Below are 25,400 nucleotides of genomic sequence, written 5' to 3'. Positions count from 1 at the left end.
GAAGTCGTTGGAAAGCAGCGGCACATTAAGGCTACCCCGCACCGAACAAACTCGTATCCGCCAGCTCTGGGCGCTGCGCTGCCATCTTACTGATGACGTCACGGCTCTTGTGAGGTCACGCGACGAGTGGTCACTTTTGCGTACATGGCGGCAACCGGAGGGGGCGCCACTTTCGAACTTCCGGTTTATCACTCTAGGCCCCTTTACCTCGTTGAGTTTCTTCGGTTATTCGCCAAGTATTTGTACTCCAAGTACAAATACTTGTCCAAGTATTTGTACTCAAGATACTTTACAGTGAAAGGAACTTGAGTAGTATTTTAAATACTTTATGAAACAGGTATTTAGTAACTTATCTTAAATACTTTTATCGAGTATTTTGTCCAACACTGGTCTAGAGACGAAGCCAAGAAAGTAGGTTCAAAAACACGCGATCAAAATCGGCGTTTTTTTTTTTAAGTAGGTCTATTGGGGAAAAGTTAACAAAAGTGAAATATACATTTTTACAAACTGTTTATTAGCCATCAACGTAACAATAAAAACAATATAAACAGTGCTTAACGTAACAACTTTGTTATTCGGTTAAGGTGGAATGCAAATCAAACTTAACAACCCAAAACGTTGTGCAATTAAGGATCTCGAAAAAGTGGTACAGCACAAACTGCCTTGGCCCTCCGTAAATAAATTTAAAAAAAAGCATTTCGTTTTGCATAGTTTTAACATGCTCACCAGTGAGTGCTCATCGCGTGTTGCGGCGCGTAGATTTTTTGCAAAGCTGTAAAGAAAGTACAACAAATGCAGGTATATGTAGTCTAAATGTCGCAGATGTCTCAGTATGGCACATGGTCTTATCGCTGGTAAGGGACCTAATATGAACTTGAACATATAGGCTCATTTGTTCCATCTATATTTTCGCGCTTTATTTTCATTGTATAATATCACTCAACGTAAAATGGAATCAGCGAGTTCATATATTAGGATGAAAACCAAGTTGAAACACGCCCAGCCGAAACAACGAGAAGGCATTGCCTCCGAGTGTGGGGAAGACTTGACGGCTCGGAAAACAGGTATGTGTCGCCTGACATAAATGAACTCGAGGTTAAAAATATGCAAACCAAGCCAGACTATAAAAAAGGCCAAAGTTAGGAACAAAAGAATACATTGTTCCCGATGTCTTATTACATTTGTTCTCGCTGTCTCACCAGCCCTGCCAATTATTTATGTTATATCAGCTCTCCGGCACTGTTGCCGTATTACAGCGCATTTGACCATTTTCTTATCCACTGCGCTCTTCACCAAGAAAGCTGTCGGCAGCAAAAGTTCGCGGGGCACGAGAGCGGCAGCTGAAATGACTGGCGGCGCCTTCTGACGGCGTGCAGCCGCTCTCAAGACTCGCGGTTCGAGAATGCGCTGGTGTTCGCAGTCGTGTCTTTTTTACTCGCTTCCGTCCGACGCGCACAAGACAACTTAAGCGCCAGTCCCTGTTAGCTCATGCGCATCAAACAAAAACAGCGGAGCGAGCGAAAAAAAAAAAAAAAAAGTCTGCGAACACGATAGGAAGCGCATGAGCAAAACGCAAGTCATGAGAGTAGCAGCCAGTCATTTCGACTGGCGCTCCAGTGGCCCGCAAACCTTTTGCTGCCGACTGTACATGAGACGATGGAAAGGCACGTATGTGCTCCTTTCTACCTTAGAAAAAAAAATAATTCTAAAAGCGGCAAAACTTTCAAGGGGTCCCATTGCGGAGAAAGGGTCAGCAAGAAGACGAGAGGCTGAGTTGTGCAAATTTCTGCCGCCCTGAAATACTGCACCAGCGAAGCAACAAAAGGCAATCATAAAGCAATGATCTCCTCCATATCACATCCTAGTCGAAGGTGAGTCGTCTTCGCCGTAATCGGCTGCCCCGTCTCCTTCGTCGAGGACTGGCGATTCCTCACTGCCGGTGAGGCTAGAGCCAGAGCCATCATCGCTTCCTTCCGAGCCGCAGTGAGCCAATCCGACCGGAATGAAGTCAACTCCGCTCGTGTACCAGTAGTCCGCCGCCCTGGTGTCGTAGACGACGGTGCTCTTGTACACCGTGCTGGCTTCCTTGGCGAAGGAGAACACGGTCTCTCCATGGCGGACGGGGACAGTTCGAGGAGCGATCCTCATTTCCTCTAGGTAAGCCGTGGGTTCCATGAGCTCCGCGTCCAGGACCAGAGTGGTGCAGAAGTCTGTGGCCACAAACTTGGGTCTCAGTTCCAGGCTGGTGCGGTACTGCGGCGCCTCACTGGCGTATGTCATGCGAGTGGTGAAGTAACGGTCTAAGGACGGACCGCGAGGCATCGTGCGGATGTCCTCCGTGAAGTTGAACGGAACCTGCGAGTGATAAGCGGGCGAATTGTGACTACAATTTTCAAAAAAAGAGAAAAAAAAAAAAAGAAAGAAAGGAGTAGTATTTCGTCCTTTTTGCGGACCAAATCAATGTCACTGAAAGTGATCCCCCCAAAACGGCAAAACCCCGGTTTAGTCCCTCTCTTTTCTTTTAGTCCCTTTGCATAGATCCCTTTCGGTCGAAATTTTGATCAGTTAAAAGGAGCGTTTTTGATTCCTACAGCCGGGCTTCAGGGACTAAGTGTAACTCTTTAGGAGATTAATTATGGTCCCTTGACTGGGGGAGTAACCCTGATTCCTCTGGGGATCAACAGTGCTGATTGGGGACTAACTTTTCGTCCCTTTGGGGATTAATTTTGCCACTTAAAGGGATGATATTTAAAGTGACGGGGGAGTACCTTTCGTCCCTTTGGGGACAATTTATTGACACTTTTAGGAATGCATTTTTTAAAATAAAGAGGATTAACTTTCGTCCCTTTAAGGATCGATTTCGGCACTTTTAGAGACTGATCTTTATTATTATAGTATCTAGGGAGTAACTTTCGTCCTTTAGTGGACGAATTTTCCAGTATTGAGGGAGTATTTAGGCCGTAGATTTTTCGGCAGTTATGATAAGGAAAATCGGCGAATGCTTTTCGGAGTTTATTTTTTTATTATTTTTTTACTACATCGGTGTATTTCGGTGATCCACTTTGGACGAACACTAAAAGCGATGGTTAACGGTGAAAAGTCAAGAAAAACTAAAAGTTCAAGTAGGCCCGGGTTGCAACACGGAAAGCCTGCGACCTAAATTTAACTGAACTGTTTTTTTTTTGTTTTTTTGATAATAAGAAACACGGTTAGCATCGAATAAACATCTCTCCCTACCATCTTTAGACTGTTGAAGTCCATAGAGAGTTCGTAGAAACTTTCCGCCGTCCCGCTACGAGATCCGAACTCTCTGCAGACAAGGCTAGCGGCGCGCATCCGCAAGTCTACACGATTAATTCCAGTGTGAGTGAAACCGATTTGTAAAGTTATGCAAACCTGCTTATCGGGATAAGTCAGTCGAAAATACAAGGTGTTTTATCACTGACTAATCATTTTTAACAAACCATAAAAGATACAGGTTTTCTTTTGGGGTAACGTTGCTACCGAGTTTGCCAGTGTAAAGTGGTATTTTGCAAATGATTTACCTAACTTCTAAAAGAAACACTTTAGCCGGCACATTTCGATTGTATCCGTTTTCACCTCAAAAAACGTAGTAAAGAAAGTCCGGCTCCTCGCAGAGCATTACTACTAATTTCCTCATTGATGTGTAGAATTAGGACGGATGTAGTAGGATTTTAAATTATAAACAAGGTGTCATCCGAAAAAAAAAATACAAAGTTTTTGTCGCCGCAAAAATAAACTAGTCGTCGCCAAGCGCTCATTCTCCACCCAAATGTACCGCTAGACTCTAGAGGTTCGGACCAGGCGCCAAAATTTCAGTACCAACCGATATTTTATTGAAAAGTTGAGATTTTCAGAAAATTTCAATGGGAAAATGGGGCCCATTTTCGTTCGTGTTCGGTTTTTGGCGCCATAGAGTTCCATGTGTCAGACAGCTCCGTCGGCCAATAAAATACCGGTTCGTGCGGAAACTTTTGGCATCTGGTTCGGACCTCTAGCGCTTACTTTGGGCGGAGAATGAGCATTCGGCGATGCCTAGTTTATTTGTCCGATGGAAACAAAAAAAACAAAAAACAAAAAAAAAAAAAAAACTGCGTAATTTTTTTTTTTTGGGGGGACACCCTGTCTATGTTACCGCTAAAGACTAACACGTTAAAAAAAAAAAAAAAAAAATCGCTTCTACCTCCGACAACAAAATCTTGTAAGAAAGCTTCGCGTGGCGTATGAGCAATGCGCGAAACTTGCTTGTTTCTTGAGATTGCCCGTCGTCAAGACATGCCACAATTGTTAAAATACAGGCAAGTGATCTCTGCTCCGGGCTCCTCATTTGCACTTCAAGAAAAGAAAAAAAAAACAAAAAAAAACAAGTTTTGCTCATTTTTATAAGCGGCGCGAGGTAGTTCTTACGAGATTTGGTTGTCGGAGGGAAAAGCGATGCTTTTGGCGTATGGAATGTGTACGTCTTGATAAGATAACATATCTAATCAACAATTCACCTACGTATACATTAATTATCTACATGAGGGAGGAAATCAGTAATACTCGGCGAGGAGCCGGGCTTTTTCTTTTTTTTTTTTTTACTATGGTTCTTGAAGTGAAAACAGGCACGCCAAAGAGCGGTGGAAGTTCCGCCCGGAAGCGATGTCCGATTCCGAGTCGACAGCGTCGCGTTATCTAAGGGTCACGTGGTCCCAGAAAAGGCGCGCCACACGCCGCTGTCTCTTTAGGTGCATAGCTTTCGGCGCTTTTTGCCGTTAGTTTAGGTATAACGGACGCTACACAACCTGCTTTTTTTAGAGAGAGAGAGAGAGAGAGAGAGAGAGAGAGAGAGAGAGAGGGAGGGGGGGGGGGGCAGATGATAGCACGGAGCGATATTTAATTGTTTAAAGTTCAACAACAATAATGACATGCTTTGCCGACGGGCAACACGTACATTTCGAATTTAATGTGCCAGCTAAGGAGAACACTTCAAAAACTTAATTTAGCGTATTTTGGTTAACTAGCCATAATTATCACTTTACACAGCTTACCTGACGCCACGCCCTATATTTCTGATGCTGTGATTGATTACACATGTATACATTTCTTGTGCACACTAAATAATTACAGCTTAAAACACGGAAATGCAAATATAAACAATGACAATATAGGAAAAAAAAAAAAAACACGAATGAAGATTGTACAAAGCAAATCAAACAAAAACAAAATTACAACATCCGCGACATTTACGCATCACGTTTATCGTGACCGCACATTAGCGTAGCCTTCACGGAATGAGGTGATTATACGCGGATTCGCTGTAAAACGTCAGGCGGCTTGTTTATTAATTAATTTTCCCGAACGCTGTCGCTAAGTTAACAGGATAACATTTCCTCGACCCTTTAAGTTTTGCCAGCGTGCGACATGGATCTACGTTCGCCCAACATATTGTACGGTGGTTGTCATCGGCTGAACTGGCGCGGTTCGAAACATTTTCAAAACTGGGTGCGGCGCCTAAGGAGTCAAACTGAAAGCGTGTTGCTGAACCGCGATTCTGAATATTGATACCTGATATGCATGACGCATACTTTACATTTTACGACAATTTAGGTTTCAGCCGAATTGTTATATTCTGGAAACCAAATAAAAAACGTACCTGAATCAGTTCAGACGACATTTCGCTCCTTTCGCCAACGTTGACGGGCTGAGGAAAGCGGATGTTTCGAATCGCCCATTGTTGCGAGCAAATGCCAACGAACAGCTAAGCTTGTTTTGGTGGCTGCTAGCTTTATTCGCACGTTCATACAAATACTGACGCTTCTTCTATTTTTTAAGCGTTAATAAACATGTCAAATTTTTTTGTTATTAATTTAGACTCACATCAAGTAACGTTCACTAAACCACGACCAACTCTATTAGAGTTGGTCGTGCACTAAACATAATCAACTGGCGCTATTGTGATTGACTTCCGGTGCTGCATTTCTAGGGGAAAAAATATAAGAAATGAATCTACATAGCTTCAGTCAGCCATAAGCAACATAAGAGACTTTGACTAAAATAGTCTAAAACAAAGACTGCACGGTGCGACGTAAAACAAATAAAAGAACAGCGCACCAGGAAGACAAACAGAAAGCCAACGTTGCAGAAAACCCAGAAAACCAAACAAATACGTCATGCGCGTGCAACCCTGTGCGGCCGCGCAGTGGCGGCCAGCACAACGACGTAATGATGGCGGCCGCATGCACAACAGCGCGCATCATCAGGCATCCCCGCCGCCTCCCATCTTCGTCCCGTCGGCGGTCGTGTCCGTCGAGTGCCCCGGCCCCGCGCGAGACAGCGCCCGGCACGAGAGAATGCGGCTGCTAGGACGATGGCCAGCTCACCAAGCGGCGGTGACGGCGGCGAAGAGCGGCCGCACTGGCCCGACTTCTGCGAGAAGCACGCTCGCGTCGCAGCGGCCGAGTTCGCCCAGAATTACCAGCACTTCGTGGCGGATCACCGAGACACCGCTAAGGCGGTCGACTTCCTCGAGTTTGGCCGACGCTTTGCCGACGTATTCCTCGAGCACTACGAGGCCGAGGTGAAGCGACGGGGCGGCGACGAGACGTCGAGGTCGCTCGCCCCGTCTACCAACGGCGGCGGCGACTCGCAGGAACCCATCGGCGGACCACTGCGGTCTGCGGTTAGAACGCCGAGTGCGGCTTCGTCGCAGGACAACCTGCGATCGTTCTCAGTGAACCACGAGGACTACAGTGACCTGTCCGAGGCCGAGGGCGAGGCGTCTCCTAAGGCGCACCATCGACCCTTCTTCCGTCGTCTCTCGTTCAAGGGGCTCAAGCGGGGCAAGGGACTCTTCCACAAGCAGCACTCGGATGAACTCGAGCTGTCCAACCCTCCGCACCACCACCACCACTACGAGCGGCGCGCTAAGGGAGACAAGCACCACGAGAAGGCCAAGTTCACCAAGATTCTCGTGGAAAACGTCAAGGAAGGCGTCGTCAATTACGTGAGCGGCGAAAACATCGACGGTCGCCAAAAGTGGGAGAAGTGTCGGCTCGCGCTCGTCAAGACGATCGGCGGCTACCTGCTCGAGTTCTACGCGCCGCCCAAGGTACTACGCGTCTTTCCTTTTTTTTTTTTTCTTTTTCTTTTTAATCGACGGCACGCCGACCCCTGGCACCTTGCGCAAAGAAAAGGGAAACACAAAACAAGTTGACAGCTTGTTTGTGTGTGTTGTGGTGTCTGGCTGCGTGACCCGGAGAGCTATCATTAGAAGCAGCCTCCCCCGCCGCTGCTCCGCTCGTCGTCGGCGTCGTATCGCCCCATTTCGGATTGTTTTGACTGCGACGCGACACTGTTCCGGTGTGTCAGTGGCGTACGTTGGGATCGCGTGTTCATGCCGGTCTGGCACTCAGCTGATCGGATCGGGCTATCGGCTGGGCGCTCTGCTGCGTTTTAACGAAAGTTTTTTTTTGTATTGTTTGTTCGGGCTGTGTACGACAAATGTACACGGGGGGATAGGGGCGAAGTGTTGACAGTGCGTGAGTGACGTAAGCAAGCCCTGTATCGCTCGGAGAGCCGACGAGGCTGCATTATCTTCGAAGGAAGCGAGGCCGCATTGCTGCCGATTGTTGAAGCGCGCCGCGGCTATCTTCTTTTCTTTTGAAGGCAAGGGCAAAGACTTCTCTGCTGAAGTTTAATGCAGCAAAACCAGGAGGCTCGAATTCCTTTTCTTTTTACTTGATTACAAATTTGGGCATTTGTCGTGAAAGCTTGAAGCCTAGTCGAGTAGTGTCATCATCTAATCAGTTGCTTATCGCAAATTCTTCTGAGCGAAATCAGATAGGCTACATTGAATGCTACGGTTTGGAAAATTTTTGTTGCGTGAAAGCTTCATTCTAATTTGGATCTAATTCAGACCCTCGCTACTGTCAACGCCAGCCTCACAGGAGTAACTTTTCTCAAGATCTCACTGTTACGGCAGCTGTAACTCATTCGCAGGCAGCAACCACCGAAACGGTGTTGCAGCATGCTTTGTCATCGATGCTGTTAAGAATGTAATTCCTTTTCACTATTTTGTGCAAAGTTGCGCACCAAGAATGCATTTTTATATTACATAGCATTGCCAATACTAACTCGTCCCTCTCGAGCCATTGGCACCCAAAACGATCCCGTAGCAACTCCGCACAAAATCAAACCTTGTCTTCAGATATCGTCGCCCTAACCACCTACGGCAGTCGCGTAGGAATATTGCACTCCAGATGTTTGCCAAAACTTCAGACATTCCTGAGTTGCAACAATTCAACTCTGCAGTTTCAGTCCGGATTGGTGGCAGCAATTTGTGTTGCAGCAGTCGACAACTTGTCGGCAACCCTAATCTCTGCTAAAATTTCCTCCTCTGGAGTGGGCTTCTTGGCTTGAAAAACTTATGTCAGTGTTATAGACAACCATTTCTCCTAGGTAGTAAGTACATTTGAACTCTCCAATCCCAGAACCTTCGCTCTAGTGAAATGCAGTTCCAGGGTCACCAAATAGATGGTGCCTGCGTGCCAGTGTGTTCTCTCGTCATAAGAGGTTGTAAGGCATTCGGTCGTAAAGGCCCGTTTGCACTCTTGCAACCTCGTAAAACCAGGTTCCTTGAAACCTCTTGCAACGAGAGGACACACTGGCACCATCTATTGGGTAGCAGTGTAAACTTGGCGGTCCGGCATATTTTCTATTTCTCTCCCACATTATCCTTTCTTTCTTGGCTCTGAAAACTTTTCTCAACATTATAAACGAGCCTTTCTCATTAGTATTACGCACATTTGACCTCGGAAATCCCGCAAAACCTTCGCTCTTGTGAAATGCAGTTTCAGGGTCACTGCATAGATGGCACCAGCGTGCCAGTGTGTTCTCTCGTCCCAAGAAATTTTAAGTGGTTTTAACAAGTCTCGTCTCTCTCGGTCATACTCGGTTGCAAGAGTGTGAACGGGCCTTAAGGCCAGCTTCTGATGAAGTAACGTTTCCCAATGTCTCGACGTTGCATCAGCTGTGACACAGGCCTCCCACTCTTATATGCAGCAGGTGCGGGAACTGTTCACTACCTTTTTTGTTAGTCATTGCAATTGTAATTTTGGAAAGTGGCAACCGTTTAACAGTCTCAACAATTCAAGCCAAACGTCATCTTCAGTTGTTGCCGCAGGAGTCAATAAATACTACGTCCCCGATTGACTGCTGCCCCTTCGGATGTCCGAGTTGACACTCGGCTGTGCTCGAACCGATCCCAGCAATTTTTGTCGCAGCACGAGCATCTAAAGAACAACTCGCTAGCAACCCCAAAATTACGCGACTAATTTCTCCGTCCGAAGCGGGCCTAGCAAGATTTGTACCGCGTATTATGGGTGTTGTAGGTAGCATCATACTAATTATTGAATGAAAACTTTTTTTAAATGTGCATCCTCAAATGTGCGTTATGGCCGTTACGTTTGCAGTCTGTGAAGCCCCGGAGTGGCGTCTTCTGTTTCCTCATCAACGACGCCCGAGAAACGACGGCCCTTGAAATGCCAGACCATGAAAACACGTTTGTGCTCAAGGCAAGCCCACCATCACTAGTCATGTTCTAAATTGTCATCTATTAAAGTACAGGAACATAGTTACTCGAAGCCACGTCAAAATTCTGAGGACTGGCTAAAAGTAATTCACATTCCTTGTTTTCTTTGCATTTCCTCATGGCGCCATGTTTTCATTACATTGTTTCGTCCTTCCGCGTTGTGTGTCGACAGAGTTTTGCAGGGGTATTTGTTTCTGGGTTTCATACATAATGAAATTGGGGGAGCAAACGTCAAGTTCTGTTTTGACAAACCAAAATTTGAGGAACGGTCTGGTTTTCGCCCTTTAATTCGGGGATCGGGAGTTTCCAAGTTGCATATTTTGCTTGAAGTTATCAAAATGTCTTGCTTATTTGCCCGCAGACATGATCTACCAAAAATTGCTATTTCACAACGCGATACCATCTACTCTTTCTGACAGAAGTTACACGGTTCCTTTCATAACTACCATGGCTCGTTTTTTTTGTTTCCAAACTATCTCCTTCACTGTGAGGCTCGAGCTACAGGAAGTTTTCTATCTTAATAGTTCAAATTTTGGATACAATTTTTTTCACTTTTGGACATTGTTTTTGCTTGAGTCTACAACCTTTTAAAATTTCAGGCAGAGCACCATGTCGAGTATGTCGTGGAAGCGCACGACGCTGAGAGCATGAAGTCATGGCTCTCCACAATCCGCTACTGCATGCGGCACTTGGGAGACACCTCCGAAGACAATGTGTGAGTCGTCAGTCAGCGTTGTCTCTGCTGAAAACTTTTCAGCCAACATAGCTTTTTATAAAGCTTATTCGTGCCTAAGTGTGATTATCCGCTACAGCTTTGTTTCTGTCTTGTCAGGATGTCTATCTGTTTACGTAGTGTAGTGGCACGGAAGTGCGACAGCTGCGTGCCATTAGCCGCGCTGCCTTCGGATCGCCTCGACAAATTTCAGCAAAGCACATTTTAGAGGCAACGGTCCGCACGATCCTTTTTCGTAAATACTCGGTTCGGGGAAAACAGCGACGGATCTTTTTTACATTACTCTTTCCGGTATTACAGCCTTCTTACTTTTGGCAGTTTGGGCCTCCTGGACCAGACATGTATTACCTCCGAGCAACGTGGGCACATCTTCGGTCCATTGATTATGAGGCAGTTAAATTTGGCGGCGTGCTAATGCCGCTACGTTTGCTGAAATGTCATTCTCTGTCGTTCACTACACCTTAAACTTTTGTGCAACGTGCACTTTTTCTGGAACGAGCCTACTACAATCTAGAAACGGGTTTTCTGCTACGGCAGTTGTCGGTGCCTCGCAATGTTTGCTCAGTTTTGTTGCGTAAAGCCGCACGAGTGCTTTTTGCAACTGTTTTGGTATCGAAGTACGACGCTTTGCACATTGTGTCAGGTTCTAGGAGGCCCCGGCAAGGATGTTTTAATGAGGTGGTGGACAGAAGATGCCTCCCATGCTTCTTGTCAGACAAATTGATGAAAGCTGGTGGAAAGTTGCAGCACTATAGTCACTGACAAGATTAGAAAGGCAGGGTGAGCAAGTCTAGCCTAGAGCTTTGCTCGAGGACTAGAAAGCGGGCTGTCACGGGTAATTCCTTTCAGGCTTATCTTTAGTAGTTGAGGTTATTATCTCTGGCCATATTTTAACAATTGAAGATGTAGTTCAGCGGAGGAGGGAGGGCGAGTTCTCTTTGGCGGTTTCTTGGTAGTGACCCCAGTGTCTGCATTATCTCACTTGTCGACTTTCTAAGACCCTTCCTTTTGTTTTTCTCCCATGTGTTGCAGAAGGCCACGGCTGACTACCTCGCCGTCGGAGTCTTTGGCAAGGCTGCGAGACCAACACTCCAATCCTAAGAGTGAGACATCTTTCCCAATTTCATAGGAAAGGTCAACCTTTATTTTTTTACTTCATTTGGGCCGCTGGGCAATGTCAAGGGCGATGTAAGACGTGCCAATAAAACGGATAAAGGGAGTGCATAGATAACTGGAAATGGACCGAGATAAACTGTGGCAATTGAGTTCCTTTTTTTTGGAAGAGTGAGGGCATCCCGTCTTATTGCACCGAGCTTGCAACCTAATTGCTGTTTTACTGGCCTGTTTCTCTCGACAATTTTGATGATAAGCCTCAGTGAGCACATTAGTAGGCTTGAGATTCAAACTTGTTTGCCAACTTTACCAAGTTTCAGGTTTGGACGTGCACTGATTTAGCCAGGACAGACTGCTTTTACTTACCGTAAAATACCGAAAGGTTCGTCCACTCCATTTTCACTAAAAACTGTGTTAATCTAGACATGGGTGCTTGTCCAATCAAATCAAGTGCTTAACATATAATTTGTGGAATTCCCAAGTTTGGGAAATGTTAGTCGTGGGCGCTTCCGCAGTATTTTACGGTAGCTTGATGCTGTACCTTATATTGTTCACATATGCAGGGTTCAATGAAGACAATAATTATTGTGCTATGTTATAGTGTTCGAAAACAAATACTAAGGAATAGCACACGGAGCACCTGTGCCTTAGTTTTTAAGCACTCTAAGGGCCTCATTGTGTTTATTGTGTACCAAGTGGCCCAATTTTCCACCTCACTCTTCATTGTTTTCCAAGCCACTATAAAGGTTATAAGCTGAGTAGGATTGGCAGCCTCTCTTGGGATACCACATTCATTCACATTTAATGCATGTATATTGCTTTGCTTTAAAGTGATGGAAGTGGCATTTGACCTTTTGGAGCAGGTTCTGTAGCAGGCAAAATATTGGTTTGGAGCAACCACTGACGCTTTTGGAGCAGGTGCCAACATATGTTTGCACATTGCTTGAAAATAAATAAAAAAGCGACTGCATTGCTAAACCGTAGATAATGACCGAGGGTTCCTCTTTGCTACTTGAACATCTTACATATTACCTTTTGTAATACGAATAAAAAGGGTGCAAAAGGAGCACAGAGCTTTCATTTTAGAAATAAGGCTCTGGTTGAATCATGAATCATAGCACAACACTTCAGTCTGGTAAAGCCTCACTCCCCTCCTCCTTTGACACTCGATAGCCCGTAAATATAATTGCTATAAAATGCCAGCAAAAACAAAGATATCCACTAAGTCCTCCATCAATAAAAATGCATGCCCCAAGTCTTATGAATTTGCCAAACTCAACACTTTTATATAATAAATTTCACCAAGAACCACCGACAAAAATTATGAAAGTCTCCAGTTTAAATGTGACACCACTCTTCAGTGGCGTCGGAACCAGAGTTCAGTCAAAGTTTGCCGCTCTTTCGGTAGACAGCTGCAGGAAACTACCTCGACTACCACATTTCTTAAAATATAGACCCACATTTCTTTTTTTTCCTGGCACATTTTTTTAGAATCTGAGGTGAACCTACAATCGAGACCAAAGAACAAGGCAGATCGGTAATAGTACTGAGCAGAATTTCCAAGCCCATCGCACTAACCGATGCACTCCCCTGCGTCGGCCACTGCTCCTATAGTCGGTTACAAGTCAAGAAGGTAGGAGAAGCTCCTCCCACAAGCGTGATGCGCCTGTTTCAAATCTCTCCGCAGTCGAAAAAAAAGTTCACTAGAAACGCTCCTTGTTCCGCTTCAATGGATTCCCACTTGTCTCCGATCGCACTTTTTAAGAAAGCGAGCTTTGTATTCATCGGAGAGGGAACCGAGCCCCTGAAAGCAGCCTTTGTATCCATCGGGGGGGAAGCTAATCCCCGAAAGTCGTATTTGTTTCCGTCGGTGGGTGACAACTCTAATCTCCCTCTCGTGGCTTCTACAATGCTAAGTCAAAGTCGAAAGATAAAGCAAATATGTACAGAAAGGCAAGACCCTCCTCGCGCGTTGGCCGCGACGTCACGGAAACGGTGGGACGCTATTGGATGCGGAGGTGGGGGAGGGATATCTGATTTCCTTTGAGGGGCATTTGCCGCTACCTTCTTGACCTGTAACTGACTATAGCACTTCGGTGCAAAGCGGTGAAGCCCAACCCCTCTGGTGGGAGGCAGCGAATTGGATTTGAAATTTGGAAGAGTTTATGTTAAAAATATAAAGAAAAGTCGAATTCCGCGACATCGTTCTCCATTGCGCGTCACTGCGCACGTGATTTGTTGGGCAGTGCACGAGTTGAGAGTGGTATGGAGGCTCCAAAGACGTCAATTGTATGACAAATAAAAGAAAAACGATTCTTGCAGTCAAAATTGGTTTTTACTTTAATCCACGCGCGATAGGAAAGAACTGCGACTATCGACGTTTTTTGGAGATCGTTGGGTGCATGCGCCAACTCAGAGAGAGGAGGAAAGGAAAGGCGCCATTTTTGGGGTCTCTTTCGTCAGCTCAGCCGCTTGGACAGTGCTGGCTCAGCTCGATTCCCTCCACTATTCCCGCGGCTTGGCTTCATAGTTGTCATGCCTCACCACTGCGTAGCTGTAGGTTTCACAAATAGCAGCAAAAATGGGTAAGATGCAAGATTTTATTGCGTTCCAGCAGCCTTTTGCGGGTGGTGCACGAAAACACCCGATGTCAAACGCCACGCCCTTTTTGTAAGCCCCCGCTTTAGAAGACTGACGCGTCCCCGTGTCAGGTGGCCGGGTCCTCAACAAGACCAAGGGGCTTTCGGCTTGTAACTAAAAGGCCGTAAGGGTGCACGAGAGGTTGTGTAACATAATCATACCGTACCCTGTACTCAAGTGACGAAAAACTAGATAAACCTTTCCATCTTCAGGCTTGTGTTATACACATCACGTCTTGCAACATTAAAAGTGAAAAAAAAAAAAAAAAAAAGTCTCATTTTTTTTGTTTTGGTGAAGAAGGAAGACCAGCGAAGCTGTACTATGGTGGGAATGAAGGAATGGCTGGAAAGGTTGCCGTCATCTATGAGCGACGCAACAACTGGAAAGCCGGTTGTCTGTTTGCCGCCGTCGCTCATAGATGGCAATAGCTGTCCGGAGTGTTGTGTCAACATTTATTTGCCAGCAAACACGATCCTGGGGAAACTAGCCTTTAAAGGGATTGTCCGGTTGAAACCAGAAGTACTTAAGTTTTTGAGCTCGTTACATCGAGGGAGCCTTCATGTACACAAACATCATTTTTATTTTGATATATGATCTCCCGTTATTAATTAAACCTTTCATGAGCTATGTACAGAACTGCACCCCAAATTTCGTCAGCGTCAATGGCTGACGTCCGTAGCTGCTGCGTGACGTCACAAAACAAAGGTTTGTCGCATGGTCGGGATAACAAGCATTGGTTGATGTATGTCTTGTATTTTGTTTCGAATTATATAGCCTCCTAGGCTGTACCCTACTGAAATACAGTTCTATTATTCTCTTCTCTTCAAGCAAACGTATGCCGTTTCGCGCAAACACAACTGCGACGACCGCCAATCGAACTAGGAGCGCTTGCTAAGCAAAGAGGGGCCTTAGCAGCTAGGTACACGAAGCAGCATCTAGGTACGCATTTCTGCGGATCCACTGGATCGGTGATAAGGCTGCGGGTCGTTCCCTCAGAGGTGATGTCTGCGGGTCGAAGGCAAACGGCAAATCGTTCAAATGCATGTCGTCACTTGACTTGGACAAGCTTGGTGCATCGTAGCCACGCTCTATTTGCACATGCGGGTCAAACAGAATTTGGCTGCACGCGTGCTAAATACAACTTCTGGTATCGTTTCCAGCTGGTCTAGCTGTTGGTTTCGGTTTCGCTGCATAATCAAATTGATTGATCCGATTTGGGCGAGGAGTGGATAGACGTAGTTTAATATTGTTGGCACAGCATCACACTTCAGCTTACGAGCCTTCAGTCCGCTAAGAGCTCAGCTTGTAGCTCTCTTCTGTGAGACGATTGCTGCATAAGCGGGATCTCGACCTTGACGGGAACCACATCTGCAGCCCCTGACATCCGCATCCGATCCGCAATCCGCCAAAATCCGTCTAATTTTTATTCGCATCCACCAGTTTACTGCAGATATCCGCGGATATGCAGGACTCTACTCTTATAAAGGGGCATATAAAATTCAGATATTGCAAGTACGATGGGTCTTGAGGCAATAACAATGATATTGAATTGCTTTCTCAAATACAAAATTTGACCGGACAATCCCTTTAAAGGGGTACTCCGGCGATTTCTTCATGGTCCCCGATTAGCTTGAAATTTTGCTAAACTCGCCGAACAACATCGCCAAAATAGTGTCCCAAATATTAGGTCAAAATAATTTTTTTTCACGAAGTTATTGAATTTACAATTTTGGTCCTCACCGTGTTTTTCAAACTGAAAGTCTCTACTGGCAACAATGAAAAAGTGACGTCAGTGGAAGTGTAGGGGTTCACTCTTTGGACTGTAGAATTTGTTCCCAACTGATTCAAAGCAGTTTCATGGCGTCAAATGAATGCTTTGGAAGCTCGCTCCAGTCCCCGCACTCCAGCATGGAACAAATGATTGGCATATTCTATTTTTTAGACTGCTCGCTCGACTGGCAAGCTTGCCTTCCACTGACGTCACGGCACCGAAAAGTGCGGGTATATTTGAATATTGGTTTTTGCATCATTTTCATTTGCCGATTTCGCAATAACTATTATGAATTTCGCGATACTAAATAGCATACCGGAAAGGTTAAAGGCCGGGGAGTCAGAAAACATAGTTAGTTGAGGTAGCTCAAAAAATCGCCGGAGTACCCCTTTAACAGCTGTAAAAGAATTTCACGCTTTAAAGAACAAACATTTTGACCGTCTTCACCGTCCTACCACAGAAGCGGCGGAGTCCGCGACCGCAGTCGGAGAACCCGCCGCGGCAGGCACCCCCCGCTCCGGCACAGACAGCGTTGCCGCAATCGCCCCGGCGGCATCGCCCGTCGCCGCCTCGGGGGCTGCAACAGCAGACTCCGGGGCGTCGCCCCCCACGACGGGGGGTGTCCTCTGCGAGCCAGAGGCCAGAGAGGGCGGGGACCTGTACCAGTCCCTACGGGAGTACCCCTGGTTCCACGGCACCCTGTCAAGGAGCGACGCGGCCCAATTGGTGCTGAGGGAGGGGCCCCTGGGCCACGGGGTGTTCCTGGTGCGCCAGAGCGAGACCCGCAAGGGCGAGTGCGTGCTCACCTTCAACTTCCAGGGCAGGGCAAAGGTGAGTCGGAAACTCTTTTCCATTGGACAAATGTCTGGGAGGACAAGGTGGGAGGCGACTCGCATCGCAGAATAGAACCCGTTCCCTCCCGTTCAAGTCAACAACACAAAAAAATTTTTTTTTTAAATATTGCTGCATATAAATTCTGACAGATATGAAGTAGTAGGTTAAGTCTCAGCTAGAAAATAAACACGAATGTAAAGGATAGAAAGAGACAAACACACCACTGCAGGAATTCGGGGGAAGAACGAAGCGGTATTTAATATTCAACAAAATAATACCCTGCGGTGCAGTTCACTTATAAAGAAACAGTCGGTCTCTAGTCCAGATACAACGCTGATCGGTCATAATGATGCATTTACGGGTTTTGTCATTATCGTTATAAGTGGATTGCGCGTATATATAATAGCTCTAACTCTCTCCCTTTTTTTGGGGGTGTGGAATTGTTTCTTTCTTTCTTTCGGTCGTCTCGTAGAGATACGTATTGATAATGCATTTAGCAAGAGGCCGAGAAACCGCCTGGCTTACCGTATTTACTCGCAGAATGAACGCACTTTTTTTTGCGAAAAATCGATGCAAAGTTAGGGGGGGCGTTCATTACGCGAAGTAAAATGTTTGTAAAATTTTTGCGTCCGTATTTGCCCGCATAATGAACGGACCTTTTATCCTGAAAAATCGAAGTAACTTCTTATCTCTGCGCGCGGCGCCGGACCCGATAACCAAACTAAGCTGAGCAAAAAAAAAAAAAGAACTCCTTTTTGTTTTCTTTTTCTCTTAGTTCCTCGTTTTTTCTTTGCCGCCTTTGGCAAGCTGTTTTGTTTGCTTAGGCGTTGCTTAGACGAGGGCTCTCCGCTTATCTTTCTTATCTCCTTGCGCGCGGCGCGCGACCCTCCGTAACCAAACTGCTGCAAAAAAAAAAAAAAAAGAGAAAAAAAGCTCCTCTTTTTTTTTTTCTCAGTTCTGTGAGGTTTTTTCTTCTTCTTTTTGCTGCCTTTCGCAAGCTGTTTCGTTTGCTTAGAGGGCCTCTCCGCTCCTCTTTCTTACCTCCTTGCGCGCGGCGCGCGACCCCCCCCCCCCCCCCTTAACCAAACTGCGCTGCGCAAAAAAAAAAAGAAGAAAAAAAAGCTTCTCTGTTTTTGTTTTCTCGTAGTTCGGTGGGTCTTTTTTTTTTTCTTTTTGCCGCCTTTCGCAAGCTGTTTCGTTCGCTAAGAGCGCTTCTCCGCTTCTCTTTCTTACCTCCTTGTGCGCAGTGGCGCGTGAACCCTAGAATGCGAACTGCGCTGTGCAAAAAAAAAAAAAAAAAAAAAGCTCCTCTCCATGTTTTTTTTTTCTTGCTTCCGTTAGATCTTTGCGAATTTTTTTAACGCCTTTTGCAAGGCGTTTTGTTCGCCCACTCTGCCCATGCATTTGCGACCTCGCTGCACCAGGATAAAAAAGTGCGTTCATTTCGCGCGCGTGGGGGGGGGGGGGGGTCAAAATTTTGACGTCCTAGTTGGGGGTGCGTTTATTACGCGAGTGAAAAAAAAAGTCGAAAATTTGAGAACCGACTTGGGGGGTGCGTTCATTACGCGAGTGCGTTCATTGTGCGAGTAAATACGGTATTCTGTGGAACGCAACGAAGGTGCGATAAGACTTTGTCCTTTCAACGAGCAGCATTTGAAGGTGAATCTGTGCCTACTTCAATCGTTGACAGGACGAGGACGGCGGCGCGTCTTTCGAACGCCCGGCCTTCAGCAGGCACCTCGTGCTTTCTGCCAAGCTTTGGCTGCGCGCATGCGCTCGAGACACCCACGCATTGTCGAAGGTAGGAAACTCGCGCTGGAGGCGGAGCAACCGAAGCTCCTCCTTGCCGTCCTCGCCTTGTCGGCGACCGCAAGTTATTCTGACAATACACAGTTCCCACCCTGCTACAGAATCCCCATTCCTGCACAGCAAAAGGGGGGTTGGCAAGAGGGGCTTGATTATGCGGCGGTTATCATACCAGAACATATGCTTGTCCTTTTGTGTACTTCACGAGTTTCAGATTTCCTCATTCGAACATGACCGGCCGAGGAATAGCACTGTGGCACAATGAAGTGCAGCTGGATTGATGTATGTTCGAGTCGTGTCCCAGCATTTCCCTCCGAGCAGTCCGGTTTGGAATTGCGTCGAACGTTTGTCTCCGACATAATGCGACGTTAAAAATACAAAGCACATTAAAAAAAATGCTTGTGGAATACAGTATAGACCACTTACAACGTAACCGCTTATAGTGCAGGACCGGGTATAACGCGGCTTTTTTAAACCACCGGTTCGCCTCCCATAGAACTCCATGTAATTACATACCACTTAAAATGCAGGCGCGCGAAGGGAAATACCGGTTATAGTGCGGTTTCTGGAACAGTGCGCCGATTGCGGCGATTGACCGGCGCAGCCAGCACGCTTCCCTGTGCGACACTAGATAACGGCGCTAGTCTGGCTAGCCCCAAGCGGCACTCGCGGGGCAAGGAGGTTGCTCGAAGTCGTGGCTCCAAGAAGCGGAGAGAAGCGAAGAGAGAGGCTTCAGTTGCCATAGCGACGGAGGGTTCCTCCGCTGCGTTGGCGTTGGAAACAACCGCAACGACAGACCAATCGCAGGTCGAGGAGAAGTGTTCGCGCGCGTTGCATGCCGGTCGCGGGCCAACTTCTATCCGCAAACATGGCGTCGGTTGCGATCGTTCCGCGTAAAAGCGCTATCCTTGACTGTGAATTTTCGTTGTGTGCCGCTATGATAACCGAGCACGTACTAGAAGGGAGGATCCACCTACTCGTGCGGCGATGTCGTGGCGGCACTCTCAAGACGGCAGAAACGCCCGTGTCGTCGTGTTTGTTTACTTCGACTACAGTGGTGCTTTCTAAGCATTTGTGTTTCCGAACATCGCCCGGGTTTCTTATTTGGAGCATTTCACGCCTGTGCTAAAGTTGAAGGTATTACTGGCGCGTACCGTATAAAGGGTGCGAATTTTCACGCGTCTTCATCACCGGAGAAAAGTGATCAGGGTTAGCAATCCTGAACGTTCGCTACGTCCGTCCGCAACCAGCGACGCCGTTAAAAGGCTACGCCAGGCAAAAGTCGCTCATTTCTTTCAAAATTGACACACTTAAAAGAGAAGTGTACTAGTCTGGTGAAATAAAGACTCCTCTTTGTCTAACATAAAATGAATTCTTTTACAAAGGTAAGTTGTCTCATGGCATGTATTTTGGCCTGAAAAATTTATGTTTTGGTTATTACGCGGTACCGCTTATAGTGCAGATTTTCGCGACCCCCGCGACATACGTTATATGCGGTCTACACTGTAGGTGTGTTATGCTGCCATAAATTTCCGTAGAACTATGTGTGGGTGACACAAGAGGTGAGAGAATGGGGGTGATATATGAGGTGCCGTGACCTATACAAGTTTCCCGCTAAATTTGGTGGAAATCTTTATCTCGCGTGACCCACTACATTTAGCGGGGAAACTAAATTTGTGTGTTGTTCGTGTGGCATCGTCATGCAACATAAATTTCCTCGCAAAATTTAGCGTGGGAACTTAATTGGTGTATAGATGATGTGGTGACAGGTCATGTGACATGAAATTTTTTGCCAAATTTAGCGGGCAAACTGAATTGGTGCACAGTTCACGTGACATCAATTTTCCCATCAAATTTAGCGAAGGAACTAAATTTGTGTATAGGTAACGTGACATCAATTTTCTCGACAAAAATGACGGGGAAACTGAATTGGTGTATATATCACATGGCGTCGGGTCACGTGACTTGACGTCGCCTGACTTATACTGGAGAGACGTCACTTCCATGACCAAGTTCTCGTGACATCAACTTCCCAACTTTGCACCCCCTTCCAAGTGCAGAGTGAGACATAGTTCTACGTCAAAAGAAATTTGCCGTTCTTTAGGTAGGCACTTGTTCGGGGCGTTCAGTGCGCACACGTCCTCTCCGAGAGTGCATCTTGGGCAATGCTGTATTTTTGCTTTGTGCAAACAATTACCGTAGTGGTCAGTCCGGGGCACTGACCGTAACTGCTGTCCACTACCACTGCACGACACAGTTACCGTGGTTATGTCGGGCATTGATGTGAAACCTTTTTCTACTGCCTAAGCTAGTACCCAGGATGAGCATGTGCAACCATACTATAAATCAGTCTTAAACAGCCTTTCACCCGCGAAGACAAAAACTTCCCGGTTTCTCGTTGTGTCCTATGAATGGACTGCGGCATCGGCCGAGGTGCTCTCCGCTGTGGTGCGCACATGCTACAAACAGTCACACTGCACACGGACATTTGCCTGCTAAATTTAGTGGGTTAATATTGTTGCTAAATATAGTGTAGAAATGTTTCTGCTAAATGTAGTGTTGTGGCGGAGGAATGCATGCAAAGTTTAGCGGGAAAACGCGTAAGGGAAAACAAAGAAGAAAACACAAAACAATGTCACTGCATATAAATATTAACAGATATAAAGTGTTTTAACACTAAACAAAAAATACACAATATATAATAGGTCTTCCTCCTCTTGGGGTACAAAATTGGTTCTTTTGATTCTCAATTGATAAGGCGTTTAGTGTGAGGCCAAAAAGTCGCCTGGCTTAGACGTTCCGTGGAATGCAGGGAAATTTCTTCACTAAATTTAGGTAGAAAAGTTTTTCGCTAGATACCCCGGAGTAACGCGACATTGCATGACCACGTCACAATGTCGCACGACGTCGTGATGTCACATGATGTCGCGCACCGCGACGACCCCGCATAAATTGCACCCGAGGATCTGCCGCAAAATTTTGTCAACAGCGGTCATCATCAAAACAAAAAACGCTGGCTGCTCTTTTGCACTAACTGCGTCGCACTCTGCACCTTGGACTTGGCCCCAGTTTCCCGCGCCTTCCCTCGCAGCACCTGCGCATGACGCTGAACCCGGAGGAGCAGTGCCGCGTGCAGCACCTCTGGTTCCAGACCATCTTCGACATGCTGGAGCACTTCCGGGTGCACCCGATCCCGCTGGAGTCCGGCGGAGCCTCCGACGTCACCCTGACCGACTTCGTGCTGGCAACGCCCTCACCGGGCTCCGGGGACGCGCCGGGGGGGCCTGCCCCGGAACTGCTCACGTACGGCGGCTCTGTCCGCCTGCGCTCCACGTCCCTCGATAACCTCCAGGCCACGCATCCAACGCACGGGCGTGCCGTCGAGAACACCTATTCTTTCGTGTGAGAAGCGGCTGAGAGCAGCCTTCTACCAGACATTCGTGCCGAGCGGCAACTGCGATCTTGGAGATGCCGGCGTCATTCTCGATCGCCGCGAGCGGTCAGCGGCGCCACCTTCCTGTTGTTAAGACGCCTGCTCCCGAGAAGCTCGACCGAGAGCTGCCGACGTTGGCGTCGGGCAACGACCACAATTGTAAAATAGCCGTCACCACTTCCAAGCGCCAGGCAGCCGAAGTGGTCGCTCACCCGCCGTCGGGAGACTACGCGGATGCCGCTTCCTCGCTTCCAGACCGCTGTCGATGTTTGCGGCGACAACGATCGTCGTCAATTCCGCAGGCTGGCGTCAAAAACATTGCGGCTTCGACAAAGTGAACGGCGACGCGTGCCGACGAGGCCGTCGGGTTTCTCACCGCTTCCTTGTTGCCGTCGGTAGAGAGGAAACAACAATCGTGGGAATGTCGGCATCGTGGGCTCGACGTGGGTCGTGCCACCATTTGTTTGCTTCGTAGTCGTAAAGCCGTAAGCGCCTTGCAGACGCCGCCGCTGCAATTAGAGCGACTGCTTTTCTGCGAAAGCTATGTCCGGCAATGTTGCGGCGAGGTCATCGGCGGGTTGCTAAACGAAGAGGAACCTCGCGTCGGGGAAAAAGGTCCTACTGCGAGGAGCGACGCAAGAACCGACTTGCATCGTCCACACTTCCTGGGAGTCGTCCGATACGTCACCAGATGGGAGACGGTTCTCGTGGCATTGAGAGCCGAGGTCTGCGAAGTGAAAAGGAAGACGAAGGCGAGACACTGGAGCGCATCAACGTGCCCAGACGCTCGAACCCTGCGCCGCTTTGTTGTGCAGTGCGGTTGGCCAGTCATCGTCGCGTTTCCATACGAGCTTGATGAGTAAATTGCTCTTGCGGAAGAAAACCACGCTGTGAGGTGGTATACAGGGGTGTGCGTTACAAACGAGAACGAGGAGGAAGAGCTTCACGCGAGCATATGCACCAATAGCGAGTGAACGGTGAAAGGCTCAAGCCTCTGAAGCGATGGGTCATGTTGCTAGTACCACGGAGAGGAAGGTCAGGCTCCCCCATCCCACGCACTACATCGAGTTCACAGCTGCAGCAGACATTACGCAGAGCTTGTTTGGAAACGCGGCAAAATCGTTCCGCCTTTAAGGTAAGAGAAAAAAAAAAAAAAAGCTTCCCTTTAAATTTGCAGTCAGTCACAACATTTTAGACGAAAAAAAAAAAGGGAATTGCAGACAAAGTCATTGTGTTGCTCGACGTCTGGAGGATTGCGTGCTTGCTCAACAGGTGCTTGTGGACATTGTCTGTTTTGCGTGTTCTCCAGTTCTGCCGAGTACCTCTGTGTGTGACTCAATGTCAGTTTTTCTTTTTTTTCTTTTTTTTTTTTAAGCATTAAAATTGCCAGATTGTCATTTTTTCTGTTTGCCAGACAAATGTTGCAAATGAAGGACACCGTGAAAAAAGTGAAATTTTTTAGAGGAAAGGTTTTACTGTCTTCACTTGTACAACAGAGCAGGTTTGTGAACACAACGAGGGCGACAGTGAGGCACTTTTACAAAAATACTCTTGTGCAGGTTGACTTTGGGCAGACCCTTGCCCACTCCCCAACAGACCTGGTCAAGAATGTGGCAAGGGGACAATAATTAAAATAATACTTTAAGCTGGACAGTTTGCAGACCATCTTGTGCAATTTGCATAAATGACTGATATGTGTGCTACACCCCGAAACAAATACAAAATGACAAGGTAGAACAGAAGCGCTAATGTGGGGATCTCTCACACCTACCTATACTATGTTAAAGGCTATGGTATTGGGCTTGCTTTAGGATGTGCGCAAAATTCCGTAATGCTAAACCTAAAACGAAGATCCCACCTGTACAAAGCAAAAGACTATAAAGCACCTACTGAAGATGGATACGTAACACTTGTAGTTATTTTCCACTTATTATTTGCAGTGTCTCAAAGCAACAGATTGTCGTTTCAAGAGCCATCTTTTGTCACATATAGCAAATTCATCCGACGACGACTAGACGTGCAAGAACAGTCTGGAATAGTAGTACCCTGCAGGAAGCCAATTTGGTCGAGGCCACAGCAGACGAGACAAAGTGAGCAAGCGGCACAGCAGTTGCACCTTGCGGTAACGGCACACAATACAGGAATGTAGGCAGAACACAAAACTCGATTTGTCTTGCATAGCAGCAGCATAAAAAGGTGGGGACGTGACGGTCAACAAGCACAGCCTTATTGGTACGGGGTAACCTATGCTCGGTCAATCCCCTTCTAGTCAGTTCCTTCCGTTCGTGATTAGCCTGCCAATCACTAACAGACATGATCAATGACATTTGTGCACATTTTGTTTCCCTTGCTCTATTGCAGTTTCACTGCTGGGCCCATCACAGACAGCCAATGAAAGCTCCCCAAACTTGAGGTGTCTAAGGTAGCATTCTGAAGTGAACCCTCAACCCTCACTCATTCTTTTCTCGCTTGCCTATAAAAATATACTTCTAATGGTAACTTTCAAAGAGATGCTGATTAACTGTGACTGTGCATCGCCAACTTGGCAAGAGTCGGAGCTTTGTGCATGAACTTGTAAAACAAGACATAGCAGTGTAACTGGCGTGGGAAACCTAACATAGCGTATATTACACGAAAAACATCCCTCCTATAAACAGCATACCGCAGAAGCAAGTTTGACCTAGCTGAGCACATTCTTGTAGCATATCTCCGACAGAGGTTGGTAGGCAATGTTTCGTTGCGAGGCTCGGGACTGGAAAAGCGCTCGCTTGGAAAGATTTATCCGGTGGCTTGGATGGCAAGTGCACGTGGCACCTGGGGGAACTCTGAGGGTAGAGAAAATGCTAGGTGTAAAGAACTAACTGCTAAAATGTTGGAGCATTTGTGGCAAAATCAAACAAATGCTCTCTAGTATACCTTCTTTTTGGTTCTTGTATAACACCAGCATACCCAAAGGTTCGCCAGTAACCTGAAAGCTCCAACTCTAAATAGTTGTCTGGAAAATTGCTTTGGTCCACCAAACGCCGACAGCTTTGGCCAACTGGCCCGTCTACCGTTACATGCATTATCCGTGGAAAGAAAGTGAAAGTGCTTCAAATAAATATCAAACAAAATCCGTATCTTGCACTAATTCCCATTAATATAGAAAGAGTAGAAACTAAACTGAGGTTTATGCTTTTTCTTATCTGATTGAATGGCATTTACAAGATGACGCAAACGAAAGACGCAGTATTTCAATTGCAGACATTTGATATCGAGCCAAAGCCATTGGGGAAGGATGTCAAAGATGCACCAAACAGGTTTGGGCGATTTTATGGGGGATCAATCCTATGTGCTTCGTAAACTATGAAAACCCACAAGTCACTCACACTTGTCGCCAGTTTCGTATAAAAAGCACAACCAAAGATTGCTCACCAAGTGCTAACAAAGATGAAATTTTGCCATAACCCTCGGTCAGACTGTGGATGTCTTGGTTTCG

General features: G+C 46.7%; 2 protein-coding genes across 3 annotated transcripts; one reads left to right on the top strand and one right to left on the bottom strand.

Annotated features, from left to right (window-relative positions):
* Positions 1–493: 493 nt before the first annotated feature.
* Positions 494–5,749, bottom strand: LOC8051638. Its single transcript, XM_002433593.4, has 2 exons — positions 5,657–5,749; positions 494–2,355 (listed from the first exon to the last, which is right to left on the bottom strand). The coding sequence occupies exons 1-2, from the start codon at positions 5,675–5,677 to the stop codon at positions 1,855–1,857; spliced, it is 522 nt and encodes a 173-aa protein (XP_002433638.3). The 5' UTR covers positions 5,678–5,749; the 3' UTR covers positions 494–1,854.
* A 357-nt stretch (positions 5,750–6,106) lies between these two features.
* LOC8051637 (SH2B adapter protein 1) lies at positions 6,107–25,039 on the top strand. 2 transcript variants are annotated; one of them, XM_029966510.4, is made up of 6 exons: positions 6,107–7,111; positions 9,474–9,575; positions 10,192–10,307; positions 11,358–11,428; positions 16,310–16,680; positions 21,559–25,039. In XM_029966510.4, the coding sequence occupies exons 1-6, from the start codon at positions 6,371–6,373 to the stop codon at positions 21,832–21,834; spliced, it is 1,677 nt and encodes a 558-aa protein (XP_029822370.2). In that variant the 5' UTR covers positions 6,107–6,370; the 3' UTR covers positions 21,835–25,039. The 2 variants fall into 2 exon arrangements, with proteins under 2 accessions (XP_029822370.2, XP_029822371.2); XM_029966511.4 differs by having other exon boundaries at positions 6,115–7,111; positions 21,581–25,039.
* Positions 25,040–25,400: the final 361 nt, after the last annotated feature.

Source organism: Ixodes scapularis, unplaced genomic scaffold, assembly GCF_016920785.2.
Source record: "Ixodes scapularis isolate PalLabHiFi unplaced genomic scaffold, ASM1692078v2 PGA_scaffold1__304_contigs__length_218370807, whole genome shotgun sequence".
Classification (NCBI taxonomy): Eukaryota; Metazoa; Arthropoda; class Arachnida; order Ixodida; family Ixodidae; genus Ixodes; species Ixodes scapularis.
Note: the sequence above shows the minus strand (reverse complement) of the source record. Positions and strands in the feature narration are given on the sequence as shown.